Source organism: Heterocephalus glaber, unplaced genomic scaffold (assembly GCF_053883595.1).
Source record: "Heterocephalus glaber isolate CG9 unplaced genomic scaffold, H.glaber_assembly_v1.0 deba00001428, whole genome shotgun sequence".
Classification (NCBI taxonomy): domain Eukaryota; kingdom Metazoa; phylum Chordata; class Mammalia; order Rodentia; family Bathyergidae; genus Heterocephalus; species Heterocephalus glaber.
This window is the reverse complement of record NW_028258293.1, coordinates 24773234-24790285: the sequence shown is the minus strand read 5'-3', so window position 1 is coordinate 24790285 and position 17052 is coordinate 24773234. Positions and strand designations below refer to the sequence as shown.

At 38.9% G+C, this 17052-nt stretch overlaps 1 protein-coding gene across 1 annotated transcript; it reads left to right on the top strand.

Moving 5' to 3' along the window:
- The first annotated feature begins 5394 nt into the window (after window positions 1–5394).
- Or52d1 (olfactory receptor family 52 subfamily D member 1) lies at window positions 5395–6351 on the top strand. The gene has a single exon (XM_004863361.1). It carries the CDS (start codon window positions 5395–5397, stop codon window positions 6349–6351), a length of 957 nt encoding a protein of 318 aa, XP_004863418.1.
- The last annotated feature ends 10701 nt before the right edge of the window (window positions 6352–17052 follow it).

Sequence of the window (17052 nt, the reverse complement as noted above, 5' to 3'; positions counted from 1 at the left end):
CCCTGCTCCTTTAGACCTTTACTTCCTATTACACAATATCAATTATACATTTTTAAAATTACAATATCAAGATCTAGGAGACATTACCACAGATTTTACAGAATTTAAAAGGATAGAGAAAGCATATTACAAAAATCTGTTTTGAAATAAATTTGACAACTTCTAAGAAGTACCTTGGAAGACAAATTAATGAAACTAACTCTGGAGGAAATAAAAAATTTGAAAAGCACCTGTTAAAGAAAATATATTCCTAGCTTGAAAACCTACTTATATGACAACAATAGGCTCATATACATTTTAACTGACCAATTATATCAAACATTTGAAGCAGAAAAAAAGGAACACTTCTCCCCTCATTTTAGGAAATCAACGTTATACTAATCCTAAAACTGGTTAAAAACAATAGAAGAAAAAGTATGAACAGAGATAGAAATTTGTTTAACAAAACAAACTATTAGAAGTCAGATCTGGCAGTATGTAGAAAGTGGTCTTATTATAGGGATGGCAGTGTTGGTTCAGCATTGGAAGATTCATCCCCAAAAGTCATCATTTTAACAGAGGAAAGGAAAAAGCCATATGATCCTGTCACTAGTTGGAAAAAAAAGTATTGGACTAAATTCTACAGCTGTTCATGGTAAAAGCTATCAGGAGACCAGAAGTAGAACAGAACCTTCTCAACAGATCAAAGACATGTACTCCATACTTCCAGCAAAAATGGCTTATATGGGGCCGGGGATCTAGCCCAGTGGTTTTGCCACCTGCTGCTCAAGTGCAAGGACCCGAGTTCGATCCCCGGTACCCAAAAAAAAAAAAAAAATGCCTTATATGAATGGAGAAGATACAATGCTTTTTCCCTAAGGTGGGGAACAAGGGCAGATATGCTTACTCTTCATCTGTCCATGAAACTTTGAAACATAGGCCTAAACCAAAATAGTCTGGCAAAAAAATGACACAATTAGGATAGGATTGGCAAGGTAGATGCAAAATCTTTATATGTAGATGAAATGATCATCTACAGAGAAAATACTAAAAAATCTCTTGAATCCCCTAGAACTTGTATTTGAATTTAGCAGGATTAGAAAACACAAGGTATATATAAAAATTCAGGTCTATGTATACTTGCTGTAAATGAAGAATTGGATGCTGAAATTTAAAAGTTATGTAGGAGTACAAAGGACCTAGAAAAGTAAAAAGAAAAGAAAACAGTGTTGGAAGATGTTTAGTACCTAATTTTAAGACTTCCTCTAAATCTACAGTATTCAAGGCAATGTTGGTGTAAGGAAAGACATATAGATCATTCGAATAAAACGGAGAATCTAGAAATAGAACCACACTTATATGGTCCACTGAGTTTTGAAAGATTATTTAACATTAGCATTTTATAGAATATAAACTCGATTCAAGAGCTGAGGAAGAGATAGTGTCTTCAGCAAACGGCACTAGAACACCTAGTATCTATATATAAAAAAATAACCTCAACCCTTTGTTTCCATAAAAATAACTTGAAAGGATCTATGACCCTAAATATGAAAGACTAAAACTATAAAACTTTAAGAAGAAATTATAAGGGAAAATGTTTATGAATTTAGGGTAGGCAAGAACTTCCTAAGATACAAAAAACGTAATGCATAAAAGAAAAAAAATGATAAATGAAATTCCATCAAAATTTAGAACTTTAAATGACATCATTAAAATGAAAAGTGGTCCTTAAACAGACCATATTTACAATGCATATAACCTATGACCAGAATATATAAGAACTCTTACAGCTCATTAATAGACAACCCAATTAAAAAGTGGACACAAGATGACAAATAGCCAGTATAGCAGAAGGAAAGGTGTGCAACACTAGGATCAGAAAAATACTAATCAGTACAATAACAAGATTGAGTTATACACTCATTAGAGGGATGAAGTTAAAAGTTTTTAAAGCCTTGTCATGACTTTTTCTTTTTGTTGGATTCTCCCCCGCTGCATTTAATTTGTCACACCCAATGGATTCATTCTACTGAGTTTCCTGAGGTTGTGATCCTCATTGTCTTTTCCCAGGATATTGTCTAAAATTGTTGGAGTGCTGGTTTGGTATTCATGAAGTTCCTAAGGAGCTCTTTGTCATGAAAGTATCTTATTTCCCCATCAATTTTGAAAGATAGTTTTGCAGGGTACATTAATCTGGGTTGGAGGCTGTTTTCCTTTAGGGCTTGAAATACATCACTCCAAGCTCTTCTTGCCTTGAGGGTTTGTATTGAGAAGTCTGCTGTGATTCTAATGGGCTTTCCTTTGTATGTAATTTGTTTCTTTTCTCTCACTGCTTGTAGAATTTTGTTCTTCTGTTGGGTTTCTGGAATCCTAACAATTACATGCCTATGTGTAGACTTTTTTTGATCAAGGCCAGCTGGAGTCCTATATGCCTCACTTATCTGTATGTCAGGTTCTTTTGCCCTCCTTGGGAACTTTTCTTCCATCACTTCTGTGAAGAGTTTTTTTATGTCACCTGCACTCTGTCCTTTTTCTTCATTGACTCCAATCAGTCTTACGTTATTCTTCTTTGCATCATCTAGCAGCTGCTGGATTGATTTCTCGTGGTCTCTTATAATTTTAAAGCAATTTTTCTTTTCCTGGTCACTAATTGCAATCTTATCTTCTGGGATGGACTCACCTCCTCTGCCCTGGGAGCGGTGGAACGTCATTGTATATTTTTAAAATCATATAATGCATTAATGTCAATGTTTGTATATACTTCAATTACATAAATTTGCTACTATTTAAACTTTTGAAGATAAATTTTAGATCAACTAAAAGTTTCAAAGAGGCATATATATTTCGAAAATTATTTTAGAAAATATTCACATAAAAACTTTGAACACCACTGGTTTGAATCAATTTAAGAACAGATGTCTTAGAAGAGAAGGCAGTACTCCCGAGTAAAGAAGGAGAAATTAATTAATCCTGGATGAAGACTTTGGTGGAAGTTGACCCTGAGGCAAGGCCCTAATGGTTGGACAGTTAATACCATGAAATACAGGAATCTGGCCAGAACACTGGTATTACTCTCCAACAGGGTTGGCTTCACAGGCATTCAGCCTGTACTGTTGCAGTGGGCCATACTCAGAAAGGTCATTTGCTTTGCATAATGCTCTGTTATCATTGTAAGAAATTTTCAGTAGTTTTATCTTTGAACATGTATTTTCTAAGTGAAGTCAGATGGTATGATGGCATGTTTACCTGTCCAGTGCCATTATGTGCTACACTATTCACATAAATGGTGCCCCATAGGCACAGAATTCTGGTGGCTCCACAATAAATGAGAATCCAAGAAGACCCACAGAAGAAAAGTGGAGAGAAAAAGGAGACAAAGAAGAGAGAAAGTGAAAAATCAGAATGAAGAGTAAAACAGCCACTAGATATTTAATTTCCACTTGGCTTGAAAAGTTACTGAAACCTTTTCGTCACTCATTTCTTCATTTGTCAACTAGTCATTTTCTTTACTTCCCTCAACAGATACACCACAGATCAAATCCCTAGAGGAAGGAGGCCACAGGAGTTTTCACACCTGAGCATCACAGGCACAGTCAATAAATAACCTCACTTGCCAGGCCCCAGCACCAAAAGAGGCTGAAATACAGAGATGAGCTCAAGATATTCAGAAAACTGAAAAAGGAGCAGACAATTCAACACAAATTACACATTCAATCTTTCCACTCTCTCATACCACACCCATCTTAACTTGTAAAGAAACATAGCTTTCACTCTTCTTAACAAAACTCTATACTCAGATGCACACCTGTTGCCCAAGCCATTGCATTACCACATTCTCTCCCACATAGCTCTGCACCATACAGCACACCTTTCCTCAGAGCTCCAAACGCAGCATCCTCCATGTGAAAATTCATGACTCTCACACAGGTAAGTTCTTGAAATCAGATCTCCAACAACTTCTCAGTGAACAAACTCAAGATTAAGTTATTGTAGTTGAGTCTAAGTCTGACAGTGGGATTGCAAAAATTCAGTCATGATTGGAGAATCCGAGCCATGATGCTGAGATAAGTTTAGGAGGAAGGCCCCCCATTGTGAAGCAGAGTAGTACTCCAGCTCAGTTTCCCAAATGGGTTAAAAAACAAACAAACAAACAAAAAACCCCTGATCTTAGCCCAGTCTTTCTGATCCTCACATTCATAGCAGCTTACAGAGAGCAGATGCTTACAACAGTCTTCTGAAGTCTTCCACCAGGGCAAGGATAAGCCAGGAAGGGAGAAGAGAAGATGTAGTGACTCCAATTCTTCAAACTCTACCATCCAAGCTTTTTTCCCTAGTGTCACAGGTCAGTACAAAGGCTGAGCCAGAAATCATCTGGCGTCAGCATTGAAAATCTCAGTCCAAATAAGAAGGGGTTTTTGGCTCTCTTTATCTCTTTGGAGTTTGGATAATGAATCCAGTTATTGCAGCATTAAGAATAAATAAAATGGTTTGTTTTAAAGCAATAGAATTTCAAGTATTGACCATATTGATGGCTAGTAAGGTAAAACACCAAACTCTAAATCTGGAGATACGAGACATTGTTTGAGTAACAAAGCTGTGGAAGAAACAACTGCATAAAGACATAATCCCAGGTAAAAAAGACTTTGTAACAGTGGAAGAATAAAAAAACCAAAGTTTAATGATTACTAGAGACAAAATTAGAAAAGAAGGACCTCTGAGAGCTAAGGAAACTTTTCCTAAAAGAATATAAAAATTTAAAAACTAGAAACAAGAAAAATAAAGGAGACTGCCAACATATGGGAAAAGACATGAGTGAAAGATGATTTATCTTATATGAGAAACCTGTGATATAAATAAATTAAAAGAAAAATAAAACATAATAGAAAACAAGGAGATAGATCTTGTGCAAAAGGGAAGTAGACCCAGAACTGGAGGGAGGGGAAGGGAAGGAAGGCAAAGGGGATGTAAAACAGAATTAAGATGTATTATGTATCTGTACCAACTCCCCATGATGAATACAATCAGTGTATACTGCAAACATGTACCAAATAAATAAATAAGGTAAAGAAGGTCCCTAGAAGTGGGCAGTCTAATGGTCAATAAATGATATACAGGATGTGGGGAGAGATATGTCAGAAGGGTCAAGTTGAGCAGACAAATAAATACTTAAGTCGATGCTTTGATTACAGCATGCAGAACTCCATATATCATGTTGAATACTGTAATACCAAAGTTTTAAAAATAAATTTTATATGAAAGATTATTTTCAGATGTTTGCACAGATGATTAAAAAAACATTCTAAAAAGATTACTTTGTAGAAAGACCATCATTTTGTGTGAATTGACTATGTACCTAACATTGCAGGGCAGCCATGCCATCACCTTTTGAATAGAACCTTTCGTTTGCCAAGAAGGATGTCAGCTTTCAACATCAGTGATGACGGTCTCCCAGCCACCCTCTTCCTGACTGGGATCCCAGGGCTGGAGTCTTTCCACATATGGATTGCTATCCCATTTTGTGCCATGTACCTGGTAACCCTTGTTGGCAATGCTACCCTCATCCTTGTCATTGGGACAGACAGTGCTCTCCATGAGCCCATGTATCTCTTCCTTTGTCTTCTCTCACTCACTGATCTGGCCCTCAGCTCTACCACTGTGCCCAAAATGCTCTCCATTTTGTGGCTCCGTGCTGGTGAGATTTCCTTTGCTGGATGCCTGGCCCAGATGTTTTCTGTCCATTCTATCTATGCTCTGGAGTCTTCGGTTCTTCTTGCCATGGCCTTTGATAGATATATGGCTATCTGCAACCCACTGAGGTATAAGACCATTCTCAGTCACACTGTCATAGGCCAAATTGTCTTTGTTGGGCTATTCCGCAGTGTGGCTATTGTCTCCCCCTTCATCTTCTTGCTGAGGCGACTGCCCTACTGTGGTCACCATGTCATGGCACACACATACTGTGAGCATATGGGCATTGCTCGACTGGCCTGTGCCAACATCACTGTCAATATTGTCTACGGGCTGACTGTGGCTCTGCTGGCCATGGGTCTGGATTCCATCCTCATTGCCATCTCCTATGGCTTTATCCTCCATGCTGTTTTTCATCTTCCATCTCGTGATGCCCAGCACAAGGCTCTCAGTACTTGTGGCTCCCATCTTGGTGTCATCCTGGTTTTTTATATCCCTGCCTTCTTCTCCTTTCTCACCCATCGGTTTGGTCACAACCGAGTTCCCAAACATGTACACATCTTTCTGGCTAATCTCTATGTGCTGGTGCCTCCTGTGCTCAACCCCGTCATCTATGGGGCAAGAACCAAGGAGATTAGGAATCGACTTCTAAGACTACTTCACTTGGGGAAGATCTCACTGTGACTTCTGAGCAGGAGATGGAGAAACATAAATGGTATGATATCCATCTAGATGCATGTACACAGATAGAGACTTTTGATATGAAAGGACTGGGTTTATGTGGTTAGAAACTCTTAAAGGAGTGGATTGGCCACATAAGAAGGAAACTTCAGTGATAACTTGAAAACAACATTTTCCTGAGGCTCCTTGAAGAACTTTGAATAGTTCAGAAAGGTGATAATTTTTTCACTCTAGTCTCAAAAGTGCTAAGACTTTCTAAGAAGCAAGTCAGTTGCTTATCTTAAGTGGATGCTAGATTTTCTGATAGGAATACTTTCCTGTGAGTCAAAGTAGAAAAGAACTGGGTGGCAGTTAAGGGCACAAAGAATAAAGTCAGAGTGCCTGAGTTTGTGACCTTGAGGATATCACTTAATGTTTCTATGCCTCATTATGTCCAATTGTTCAATAGGGACAATAATAACATGTAACTTCTGATATTGTGATGAGAAACATATGAATTAATAAATGCAGTAAAGACAGTGCCTTACAGGTAAAGTGTTCAATAACAAATGAGAAAGTTAGGTAACCTCTGGAAACATCAAGAGGCAAGTTAACTTATCTGAGACTTTTAAGATACTGTCTCACCTCAAAGAATTATGTTATAACCATGTTATATCACAGCTCTATAATATTTAAACGGTTCTTATGATATTATTATTAGTGCTTGGTGAAATTGTATTTTCTCTGAATCTTCTTCTAGTCCTCCATTTTGAGATTCTTTTTATTTTAACCATAAAACTATACCTTATTAAGAATTCAAGGCAGGGCCGGGGATTTAGCTCAGTAGTTCTGGCGCCTGCCTTGCAAGTGCAAGGTCCCGAGTTTGATCCTCGGTACCAATAAAAAAGAATTCAAGGGAGTCAGATCAGGGTCCAAATTCTTGTTTTTCAATATTGCTTCAGTGCTTTAGTAATCTCAGTTCCAAAATACACAAATCCACTGATCATCCTCAAAACTCTTCAAAAGAAAGATTGTTGTTATTTTCATTTTAGGTTAAGAGCCTGTAATCCAGAGAAACATACAGCCTAAGGTTATGCCTTTGAAAATGACAATATATCAGAAGTTAGCTGTCATTTTATAATGGAAAAATTATGAGATCTGGATCCACATGATCACGGGCTTCAATCTCAGTTACGTCTTTTATTACTTGCATTAATTTGGACATCCTACTTCACCATCTCGAGGGTTAGAAAATGCTTACTATAGTATTTGAAACAAAGCATTCAATAGAGTTTGGGGTCATAGTATTTAGTTAATAATCCTTTAACAAAAATCCTTAAGTTAAAGTCTCAATATTTCTGTACGATTTAAAATAATCTGTAGTGTTTATCGCTGTCTTGATTATTATTCCAAAACTTCATACATTTAATTGATGTCTTACACACATGTCAAAAGCACTCAATAAGTATTAAAAACTATGAATCTTGCTGGTGTATATCAGTCTTTGTTGAATTAATAAATGAACAATATTTCATTATACTACTGTGATGAGTAATGAAAATGTACATCTAACATAGTGTCTAGCAAACAATATTTAGTCATTTGATTCTTATTTGTTTATATTATGTTCAAGCTGTTCAGATGGCGGCACCTCAGATAGATTTAAGGGAGAGTTTTTACCCAGGAAAGCAATTAGTGGAAACATCTCAAGGTCCAGTGGTGAGAAAAGAAGTGTAGCTCTGCCCATGCCGAACTCCCACTTGAGCAACGAGCAATGAGCAGCGAGCAGTCATGGGCCAGGGACAGAGAAGCATGGAGGAAAAAGATGAGGAGTTTGAGTAGAAATGGAAAGACAAAAAGGAACAGAATGATGATGCAAAAAGGAGAGAGCAGAGGGGCTTATGGCTTGAAGAAGCTATAAGATTAGATATAAGGGTAAGATTAGATTTCTAGGGAGAGTTCTAGATTCCTAAGGATCCTCAAAAGTGAGGTGCAGAACAAAGACAAGACCAGCTGTTAGAAATTTTCTGATTCAATGTATATTGAAGCAGTGATGGGCAAATCTCAGTTGTAAATGAAATCTAAAGTAAATTAAGGCTGGTGGTTAACAAAATAAGACAAAATTCCTTGATGACCACTACCCAGTATTTACATCATCCCCCCCCTTAATAGGCATGATATGTTGTTTATATATGTACTCAAAAGAAGTTCAACTTTTTAGATAGGCAACTGCTAGAGAAAAGGAAGGGAACCAAGGGAGAGGGGAGAGAAAAAGGCAAAGTGGCTCACTGGGGTGAAAATGATCCAAGTATGTTATCTGCTTGTATGAAGCTGCCAACACAGATGTCATTAATCTGTATAACTCTGCATAAATAAAAGAAAAATTCACCTTTCGGGGCTAGACAAAAGTTATTGCTACTAGAGCATGTGCAAATCACTTAGCCTACTGTGAGAACCTGGCCTTATTCAAATACATAAAAAGTCCTTCTCCTGGGCTACTTTGAGAAGTGTGTTCATATTTTTACATATATAATCAGTGAAATCCAATCAACTTCAATGTGGAAACTTGCTTTATTAAGTATACTTGTTTCTTTTTGTCTGAGTCTAGCTCAGCCAATTCAGCCCTGACGGAGGCACCAAAGTTTTCCTACCAAGCACTCTCAGTGACATTTCCCAGACTGTACCTCACCACTCCCAAGTCTGTCTGTTTCTCTCACCAAACACACATCAGACAGACACAGCCCCACACCCTCAGCCCCACACACATTGTTACACACATTTGTGATGATGCATTTATCAAACATGAAGGAACCTGAATGTAAATTTTGAAATCATGAACTAAACAAGTCCAATAAAATATGAGCATTTAATGCTTTAATTAAAATAGCTAGCCTGAATTTGGTTAATATATGTTTTGCGTATTTGAAAAAACATACTTACGCAGTTGTAGGGCCCAGTGAAAGATTATACACCACATAATCATTTAAGTTTTCATGAGATCATCCTTTACATTCTTTTTTCCTTCCAATTGTCTTTTTATTTATTTATTATTTTGTGTATTTATATAATACAAGTAGATTCTTAAACATGTACAGTTTGAAAAGAAAAACAAATTCTTTTCTCTGATCCCTTAGGAAACTCCCCCATCATCTCCCTTCCATCCACTCCACAGTGACATTATTTTGTTTTGTGCTGATATGGTAACGATTCTTAGCAGCAGGGAGAAATTCAGTTTGCTCTATTACAAACATATAGACAACATCTTCCTTGTGATTTGGAATATTCTCTGAGCTTTTCCTCTCTACGTGAAATTCTTGATTTCTGAAGAGCAGGAAACAATTTTTTCCTTCTGCTGTATCTGGTCAAGGCAAGATACACTTTCTGATCACTAATTCAGAGAAACATTGCTTCTCTCTGAGAAGCATCGTAAAGTGAAGAGCATAGTCTCTGGAATCTGAGTTTGGATTCCTGTACCTCTGTCAATCACAAACTGTGTGATGCTGGAAAATTATAAAGCTTCTCTCTGCTTGCTTCTTCGCCTTTATAACCTAATGTAATTTTTCTTACTGTTTAAAGCAGTTAATGTAGCTGCTGTTTTGAGAATATTGAGAAGCATGAGGAGAAAGGATGATGATACTGGCAGGACTGTTGTTGCAATGGTACCCGTGGAAGTGGTTAATGTCAAGATGTTGACACGTGTGTCAAAAAATATAGAGTCAGGAAGTTAAGAAGGCCAAGAACTCTACATACACACCTAGGATAAAGACATTATGAATTCCCTGAAGGGTTCATGGGCACATATGCTTGTCTCTAAAACAAGGACATTTCAAAATACAGCTTGCCACGTATGTGACAAGGACAGCTATGTAGATGCCCAAGGACACATGCCTGACAGACCCCTTAATGAACTTATGTCAGCTTCTGAGATAATCCCCCATGGCCAGTGTTTCCTTTGGCTGGAAACAACTTAGATAACCCTCCTTATTTTACCTTTAAAAGCATTTGTCTTCCTTTGCATCCCTGAATATACCCATTGTTCACTACAGCACATGCATTCCCATTGCAATGCTCAGATATTCCAATTAAACTCATTAGCTTCAAAGAATCACTGCCTTATTTAATTTGAAAACAGCAGTTTGGACAGAGTAATAGAAATAGAAATAGTAAAAATAGTCAGATTCTGAGTATATTTTGAAGTATCCACAGGATTTTATAACAGATTGACTCTTAGCAAAGAGTAAAAGAAGTCAAGGATACTTGTAAGGTTTTTGATCAGAACAGCTATAAAAGTGAATATACCATTTTCTATTTTTATTTTCCATTGAGGGAGGATAAAACCAAAAAAATGGAAAAGGGGACAAATTTGTGGGAGAAAATAATGAGTTCATTATCTCTAAGGTACCCTAGAGAAAGGCCTCATAGTTTTGCTGTAGACATCTTAGATTCAGAAGAGGAGTCAAGACTGGAAATATGAATTTGGAACTCATCTTTATGTACATGGTACTGTACTTGAAGCCACACAATGTGGCAAAAGCCTAAAGATGTGAAAAGAAATGAACAAGGACTTCAAAGTTAAGAAGTCATGGAAAGGAGAAAGAACAAGCAGAGAAACAAATAAGAAAAACTCCTTGAGAGAAGTGTTAACTTGAAACTGTGTAAGCCCAAAACTATGAGAGAATGTGTTTCAAAGAATAAGTGTGGCAGGTAGAATGATTACTGAGGAATGATGATAGGATTCAGCAACAAACCTCTTAAGTTAGCTGACAAAAGAGGATCACAACTTTGGAGTAATACCCGAAGGCTTAACTATAGTAAGTCTAAGAAAAGAACAGAGTAATCAATGTCAATATGAATAATTCCTTTGAGTAGCTGCTCTTCCAAAAGAGGTGAGCAGAAAAATATAATGGCAGATAGAGGGATAAGTAGACCCAAGACATGTATTTTTCTTGTATGCTAGTGTGTTCTTTTTATGATATATATAAAAAGAATAAACCACTAGAAAAGGAAATACGAAGCAAGAAAGAGAGGAAGACTTCCTTAATAGGTGAAAGAAAGGCATCTAGTATTTTAGTGGAAGCATTGAATTTAGGAAGTACATAATTCCATCCATAGCACCAGGAAAACAGACAGAGTATGTACAAAAGTAGGTAGATATGCATGAGTAAGTAGAAACTTGTAGGTGTTCTATCTCAATTTTTTCTCAATTCTTTCTGACTGAAATTAGAAATAAAGTCTTCAGACAAACATAAAAGTAGGAAAGAAGGTGTTACAGTTTAGATCACAAATGTTCCCCAAAATTCTCATGAATTCATAGGTAGGGCTTGGATGGAAGAGGCAGGTCATTGGGATATGACTGAGAGGGGTGTATTCTTGTCCCTAGATTTCCTTTCTTTCACTGCTTCCTGGCTGCTGTGGGTGAGTAGCTTTCCTCCACCATACCCTTCCACCATTCTGGTTATCCTTTGGATGTAGGCAATCAAAGACCGAGCCCACTGATACCGTAAGCCAAAAGAAACTTCACCTACTTTCAGTTGTGAATGTCAGATATTTTGCCTTAGCAATGGAAAAGTGACTTGTCATTCTGATAAGCCAGAAAAAAAAAAGAATAATATGAGATAACCCAGGGAGTGCAATATATATTAAAAAGTGAAGGTAAATCTACAAGATTTGTCAATTAAGAGACAACTGCTGACTTTAGTAAGGGTGATTCCATGGAATAGGAAGGCAAATCTAGAAGCAGAAGGAATTACCGTCAATGTAAAGAAAGATTTCTAAAATTTTTATGGGAAGAAAAGAGTTCCTATGAAGAAGAAAAATGATGAGGAAAGTCCTGTTTATTTCATGATTATAAGGGATGGCAGGCACCGTACACCTCTAATTTGTACCTAGTCTGCCTCACAAGCATGCTGACCTGGTCCCTCCCAGGCTACTACAGTCTCCTGCAGCTGCAATGCTAGTCCTTCCAGGAGAAAACAAGCAGTTCATAGGTTCATTATCGAAGCACCTGTTTTCTCTGAATGATAAAATTGCTGCACAGCTACTGCCATTCAACTTAACTATATATTTAAAATTGTTCTGCTCCCATCACATCTGTTTTACTATGACTGTATTGGAGAATCTAACATCTCTTTCCAATATTTTCTAGATACACACTCTATTTTTTTCACTTCTCTCTCCACTCTCACTTGGGCGAAATGACAGAGGCCAGTGTACAATGTCATCATCCTGTAGGACCCACTGAAGGAGAACTCCATGCTTTTGCCTTTACTCCAATCCAAGCAATTCAGTTATTTACATAAGGGATATCTTCTCCAACTACAGCAACTGGAGGAACCAGCTCTGTTCACTTTTCTTGTCCTATCTGTCTCCCCGTGCACTGTTTTAATATAAAGGGCTGAGTCAAAAGAGATCTGACTATACATTATTTTCCATGTCATGTAGTTAGATATAGACTTTAGGGAACTGGGTACATCTTAGTACTTTAGTCACTACATTTTTATTCTTAGCTATACTCCTCCACTTCTACATCTGCATACTTTTTAATGGACTTAAAGGACAGTTATTTCTTTTGCTTATGCTCTTGTGAGCAGCTAACAAACTCTGGCCTTTCGCACCATCCCTTTGGCATATTTGTCCTGCTTTGGTGGCCCTGTGTCTCCACCCTGTGCCTTGTTTGAAGTAGTTATTCTCCAGCTCCTTGACTTGGATGCAGTGGTTCCATCCACTACAGAGGAAGTTTAAGCCTTTCCATCACCTGTTCCAAGCCCCAGCCTTTCCAATCTGGCTAGATTTTGTTCTCTTAGTGGTCACTCTAAATCCTACACACTGGTAATCTGAGTACAGAGAGGGGCAGGGCATAAAAAGAGGATGCTAGAATCAGAAGAACCAGTCTAAAATTTTACCCACATGTTTCTCCACCTGTACAAAGAAGATAAAACCCTATACCTTGCAGGCACTTCAAAGGAATCCCTATAATATCTAAAAGGCGAATGGTCCCTCTTGCTTAAAGAATGGTTGCTAGGATGGTTATCAAGATCCTACCCTGGAATGTATTTTAAGGAGTCACTTTCTGAACTTCCAGTTTTTAATACCTAATAGTAGCTAACATTGACAGTTAAGGCTACAGGCAGTATATTAACCAAAATGATCAAGTATTTTAGTTTATTTCCTATAAGAAAAACTGTTAAGTCAATAATTCAAATTTTACAGTTCTGTGTGTCAGTAGATGTCTCTCTGCTGACTCTGTGTCTGCAAATGAAAATTTGTACGATTTTGTTATACAGCTACAACTGACATATCTACTACTGAGTGGAAATGATTTAATCTCTGTGCTTCTACCTTTAATACCATATGACAGTGGTAATTTATGCCTATAGCTATCACAATTTTTTCTACAACATAGCAACTCCCTGCAGGCCAGTGTTATTTTTTGTTTGTTTGTTTTTTGTTTCTGTTTTTTGGTACTGGGGATTGAACTCAGGACCTTGCGCTTGCGAGGCAGGCGGTGGAACCACTGAATTAAATCCTTGGCCCTACAAGCCAATGTTATATCCTCCATGTTATCTAAGTTCTCCTCTAGTTTACAATGTTACTGTATGTCTCAGTAACCTTTTTATCACAATTAATGATGTGGGTCGATGGAAGTACATGTGGATATTGTGGGATTTGGCCCATCCATTCTGCCCAACATCCTTTTACCTTTCCCAGAATTTTAATCCTACTCCAGTACTGATATTGCTGAACAGACTGGTTTTTACCTAAATCCTCAACTCTCTTTTCCAATGCTGGCTTTTCCAGCAGCTCCTCACCTCTCTTTGTCCTGCTAGAGAGATAATCAGGGATGCAGGGACTGCATAGCTACTAATACCTTGAGGGATCTGGCTACAGTCTGGACCCTCTGCTGGCACCCTGTGAACGTAACACAGGGCAGCTCTTCTCAGTGGTTTCCCCAGTAATGACCAAAGCCTGTGATTGTTAATTGTCTGTGTCAACTTGACTCAAGTGAGAACTTCCTGGCAGCTTAGTAAAGCTCTGTGGAGGCTGATACAGAAGATTCACACATTTGAGTCAAGCCTGGGCAATTGAGCAACTTAGCTACACTCTGTCTCAAAATTTTAAAAAATAATAATAATTTAAAGGGGAAGGGCTGAAGGTGTAGCTAAAAGGCCCTAGGTTCAATCACCTGTAAGGAAAAACAAAACAAAAAACCTTGGTAATATCTTCTGCCTTACTCCAGGGTATGGAAGCCTACTTCTAGGATCTCAGAATACTTCAAGTTCCATCACCTTCACTCCATCCCATGGCCTGTGTCACTCTTTCCTGGGACCAAACATGGGTAACTGATCTCAGAAATTCTGAACAACATCTTGGTGCTAGAGGAAAATAAATAGTAAATTATACCAGAATCATTAATGGGAGGTGAGGCCACAGAGATATTTGATCCACATTCCCTGACCTCCATTACCTCAGGTCTCTAAGTTCATGAAGCACCACCAAATTGTGGTAACTGCTTCACCCATATTTATTCTCCCTAGGCCCAAGGAAGCATGAGATTCATCTGCTCATCATCCTAAATGTGACTGACTCCTAAGGCTGGCCCTGAATGTTTAATCATTTTCCCTTATGGAATTTTCCAAATGTGAGCCTCTCACATGATCATTTCATTAGCCATTATCCTGCTACAAGGCTGCAAGAAGCCACACTAGTACTTTGCAGCATACTCTATCTGCCTATGAGATTGAAAATTTACAGTAGAGGGGGTTGGGTGGATTGAGAAATTATATTTTTATTGATGACTTTCCCTGAGTTATAGGAAATATAGAATAGAAATGAGGCAGGAGAAAAATGCTGAAATGTATTTGGAAATCCTGAGCAAGATTCCCAAAGAAAAGGCCAGTGGGCTGGACAAAGTACAAGTATTGACTAAGAGATTCGGGGACCCTGGATATAGAAGTAAGAGCTAGAGCTTTGGCTGTGAAAACCACCAAATTCTCCGAGAGAGGAAGAAAAAGGTTGTATAATATACTCTCAGGGAGTAGCACTCTGTATGGGAATGTATAAAAAGTAAAATAAAGGAAACATCTTCAGAAAATAGGAGTCAATAGGTAAGATTCCATATAAAAATTTTGGAAGATGAGGCATGAGAAAATTTTGAGAAAGCCTCTGTACTTCACTAGGGGTAATTAACTGCAGAGGGTGGTGAAGCATTGCCTCTGAGGAGGGAGAAACAAGGAAGGAAGGGAGGGGGGAGGGAAGATGTAGAGAAGGAAAAGGAGGTTTAGAAGGGAGGTAAAAGGGCTGGGGATTTAGCTCAGTGGTTTTGCCACAGCCTGCTGTGCAAGCGCAAGGACCCAAGTTCAATCCCTAGTACCAAAAAAAAAAAAAAAAGGGAGGAAAAAACTCCAATATTTTCATCTCATGTTTTAAAACTTAAGAAGACTCTGAGGTTAGAGACATGAGAACAGATGAAGTAAACTCCCAAAATCATGTAACATGATCAGTACCTTTCCAAATAATATTGTATTTGCCGACCCAACAAATTTACGTCACACATGAGAGCCAAGCAATCTTTTTAATGTAGAATAGGCTGGGGCAGTGAGAGAGGGGCTGTCCAAACATGCTTGTGATCTGAGTAAGAGGATTCCCTAAAATAAGTGACTTCACTCCCCCTCCCCTTCCCTTCCTGGTGGTGCCTTGTGAGCATCTGCCAGGGGGACCTAGGCCTGTGGCTCCCCCAACAGTCTCTCAATGGCAGCATGGATGTCTCCCTTTGTGGCTATCAGGGCCTGCAGGTTGGCATTGCGATTGGCAAAACCCAGGGCCTTCAGCTGCTCCAGTTCTTGCTGGTAGTGACTTTCTGTGAGGAGGGATGAGGTTAATGGTGAATGGGTAGACGGGGAGCAAGTCCTGGCCAGTGCATGGAGAAGCTGAAGACTGGCCAGGGTGGGTTGCACAGGGTCTTCTCTATGCCCTTGTCTTCCGCCCCTAGATTCTGGGACTCTTCTGGCTCCATGTGGTCTAGCTGGATCCTGTAAGAATGGTCTCAGATCAGGCACTTCCCTGGACAGTATCTGTAGACCTTGTTCTATCTGTATCAATGCCTGCAGTGCTCGTGGATTGGTGAGGATAGGAAGTAGGGGTATATGATGTCGCAGGGGACTACTGGTTGTCAGCTGGTGTAGCAGAGTTGGATTCTGCTGTAGGACATGCAAAGCTTGGCACAAAAGAGAAGGTGAAGGTCTTGGCTGATTGGTCATAGAGGCTTTCTCTACAGGCTGCTGACTATCCTGGTAGGGAAGATCTTGGCCTGGGTATGAGACTAGCATACCATTCTTAGATCCTGAACTGGCCTGATTTGAGGTCACCCCCCTGCCCTGTGTAAATCCTCCCATACTGACCTCTTGTACCAGTGGTCTGGCAGGTGCGGAAATGGTGGGAATGGTGGTGGTATCAGAACTGCTGTGAGCATTGGCTTCTCCTCTGCAAGGCTCTGAACCTGAGATGCAGCCTTTGGAGGCAATCAACAAGGCCAGAGTGGAAAGCATAAGCTGCTGGACATCTGAGGAGACTAGATGCATAGCACTGTCCCCACTTGGCACTGCCTTCAAGGCCTCCAGCCTCTGCTTGCTTGCTTGCAAGAGCTCCTGTTGCCAGGCTGGCTTCTGTACGGCTTCCAGAGTCTTAAGAGCTGAGTCACGTTTCTATACTGGCCTTGAGGGTTCAGGA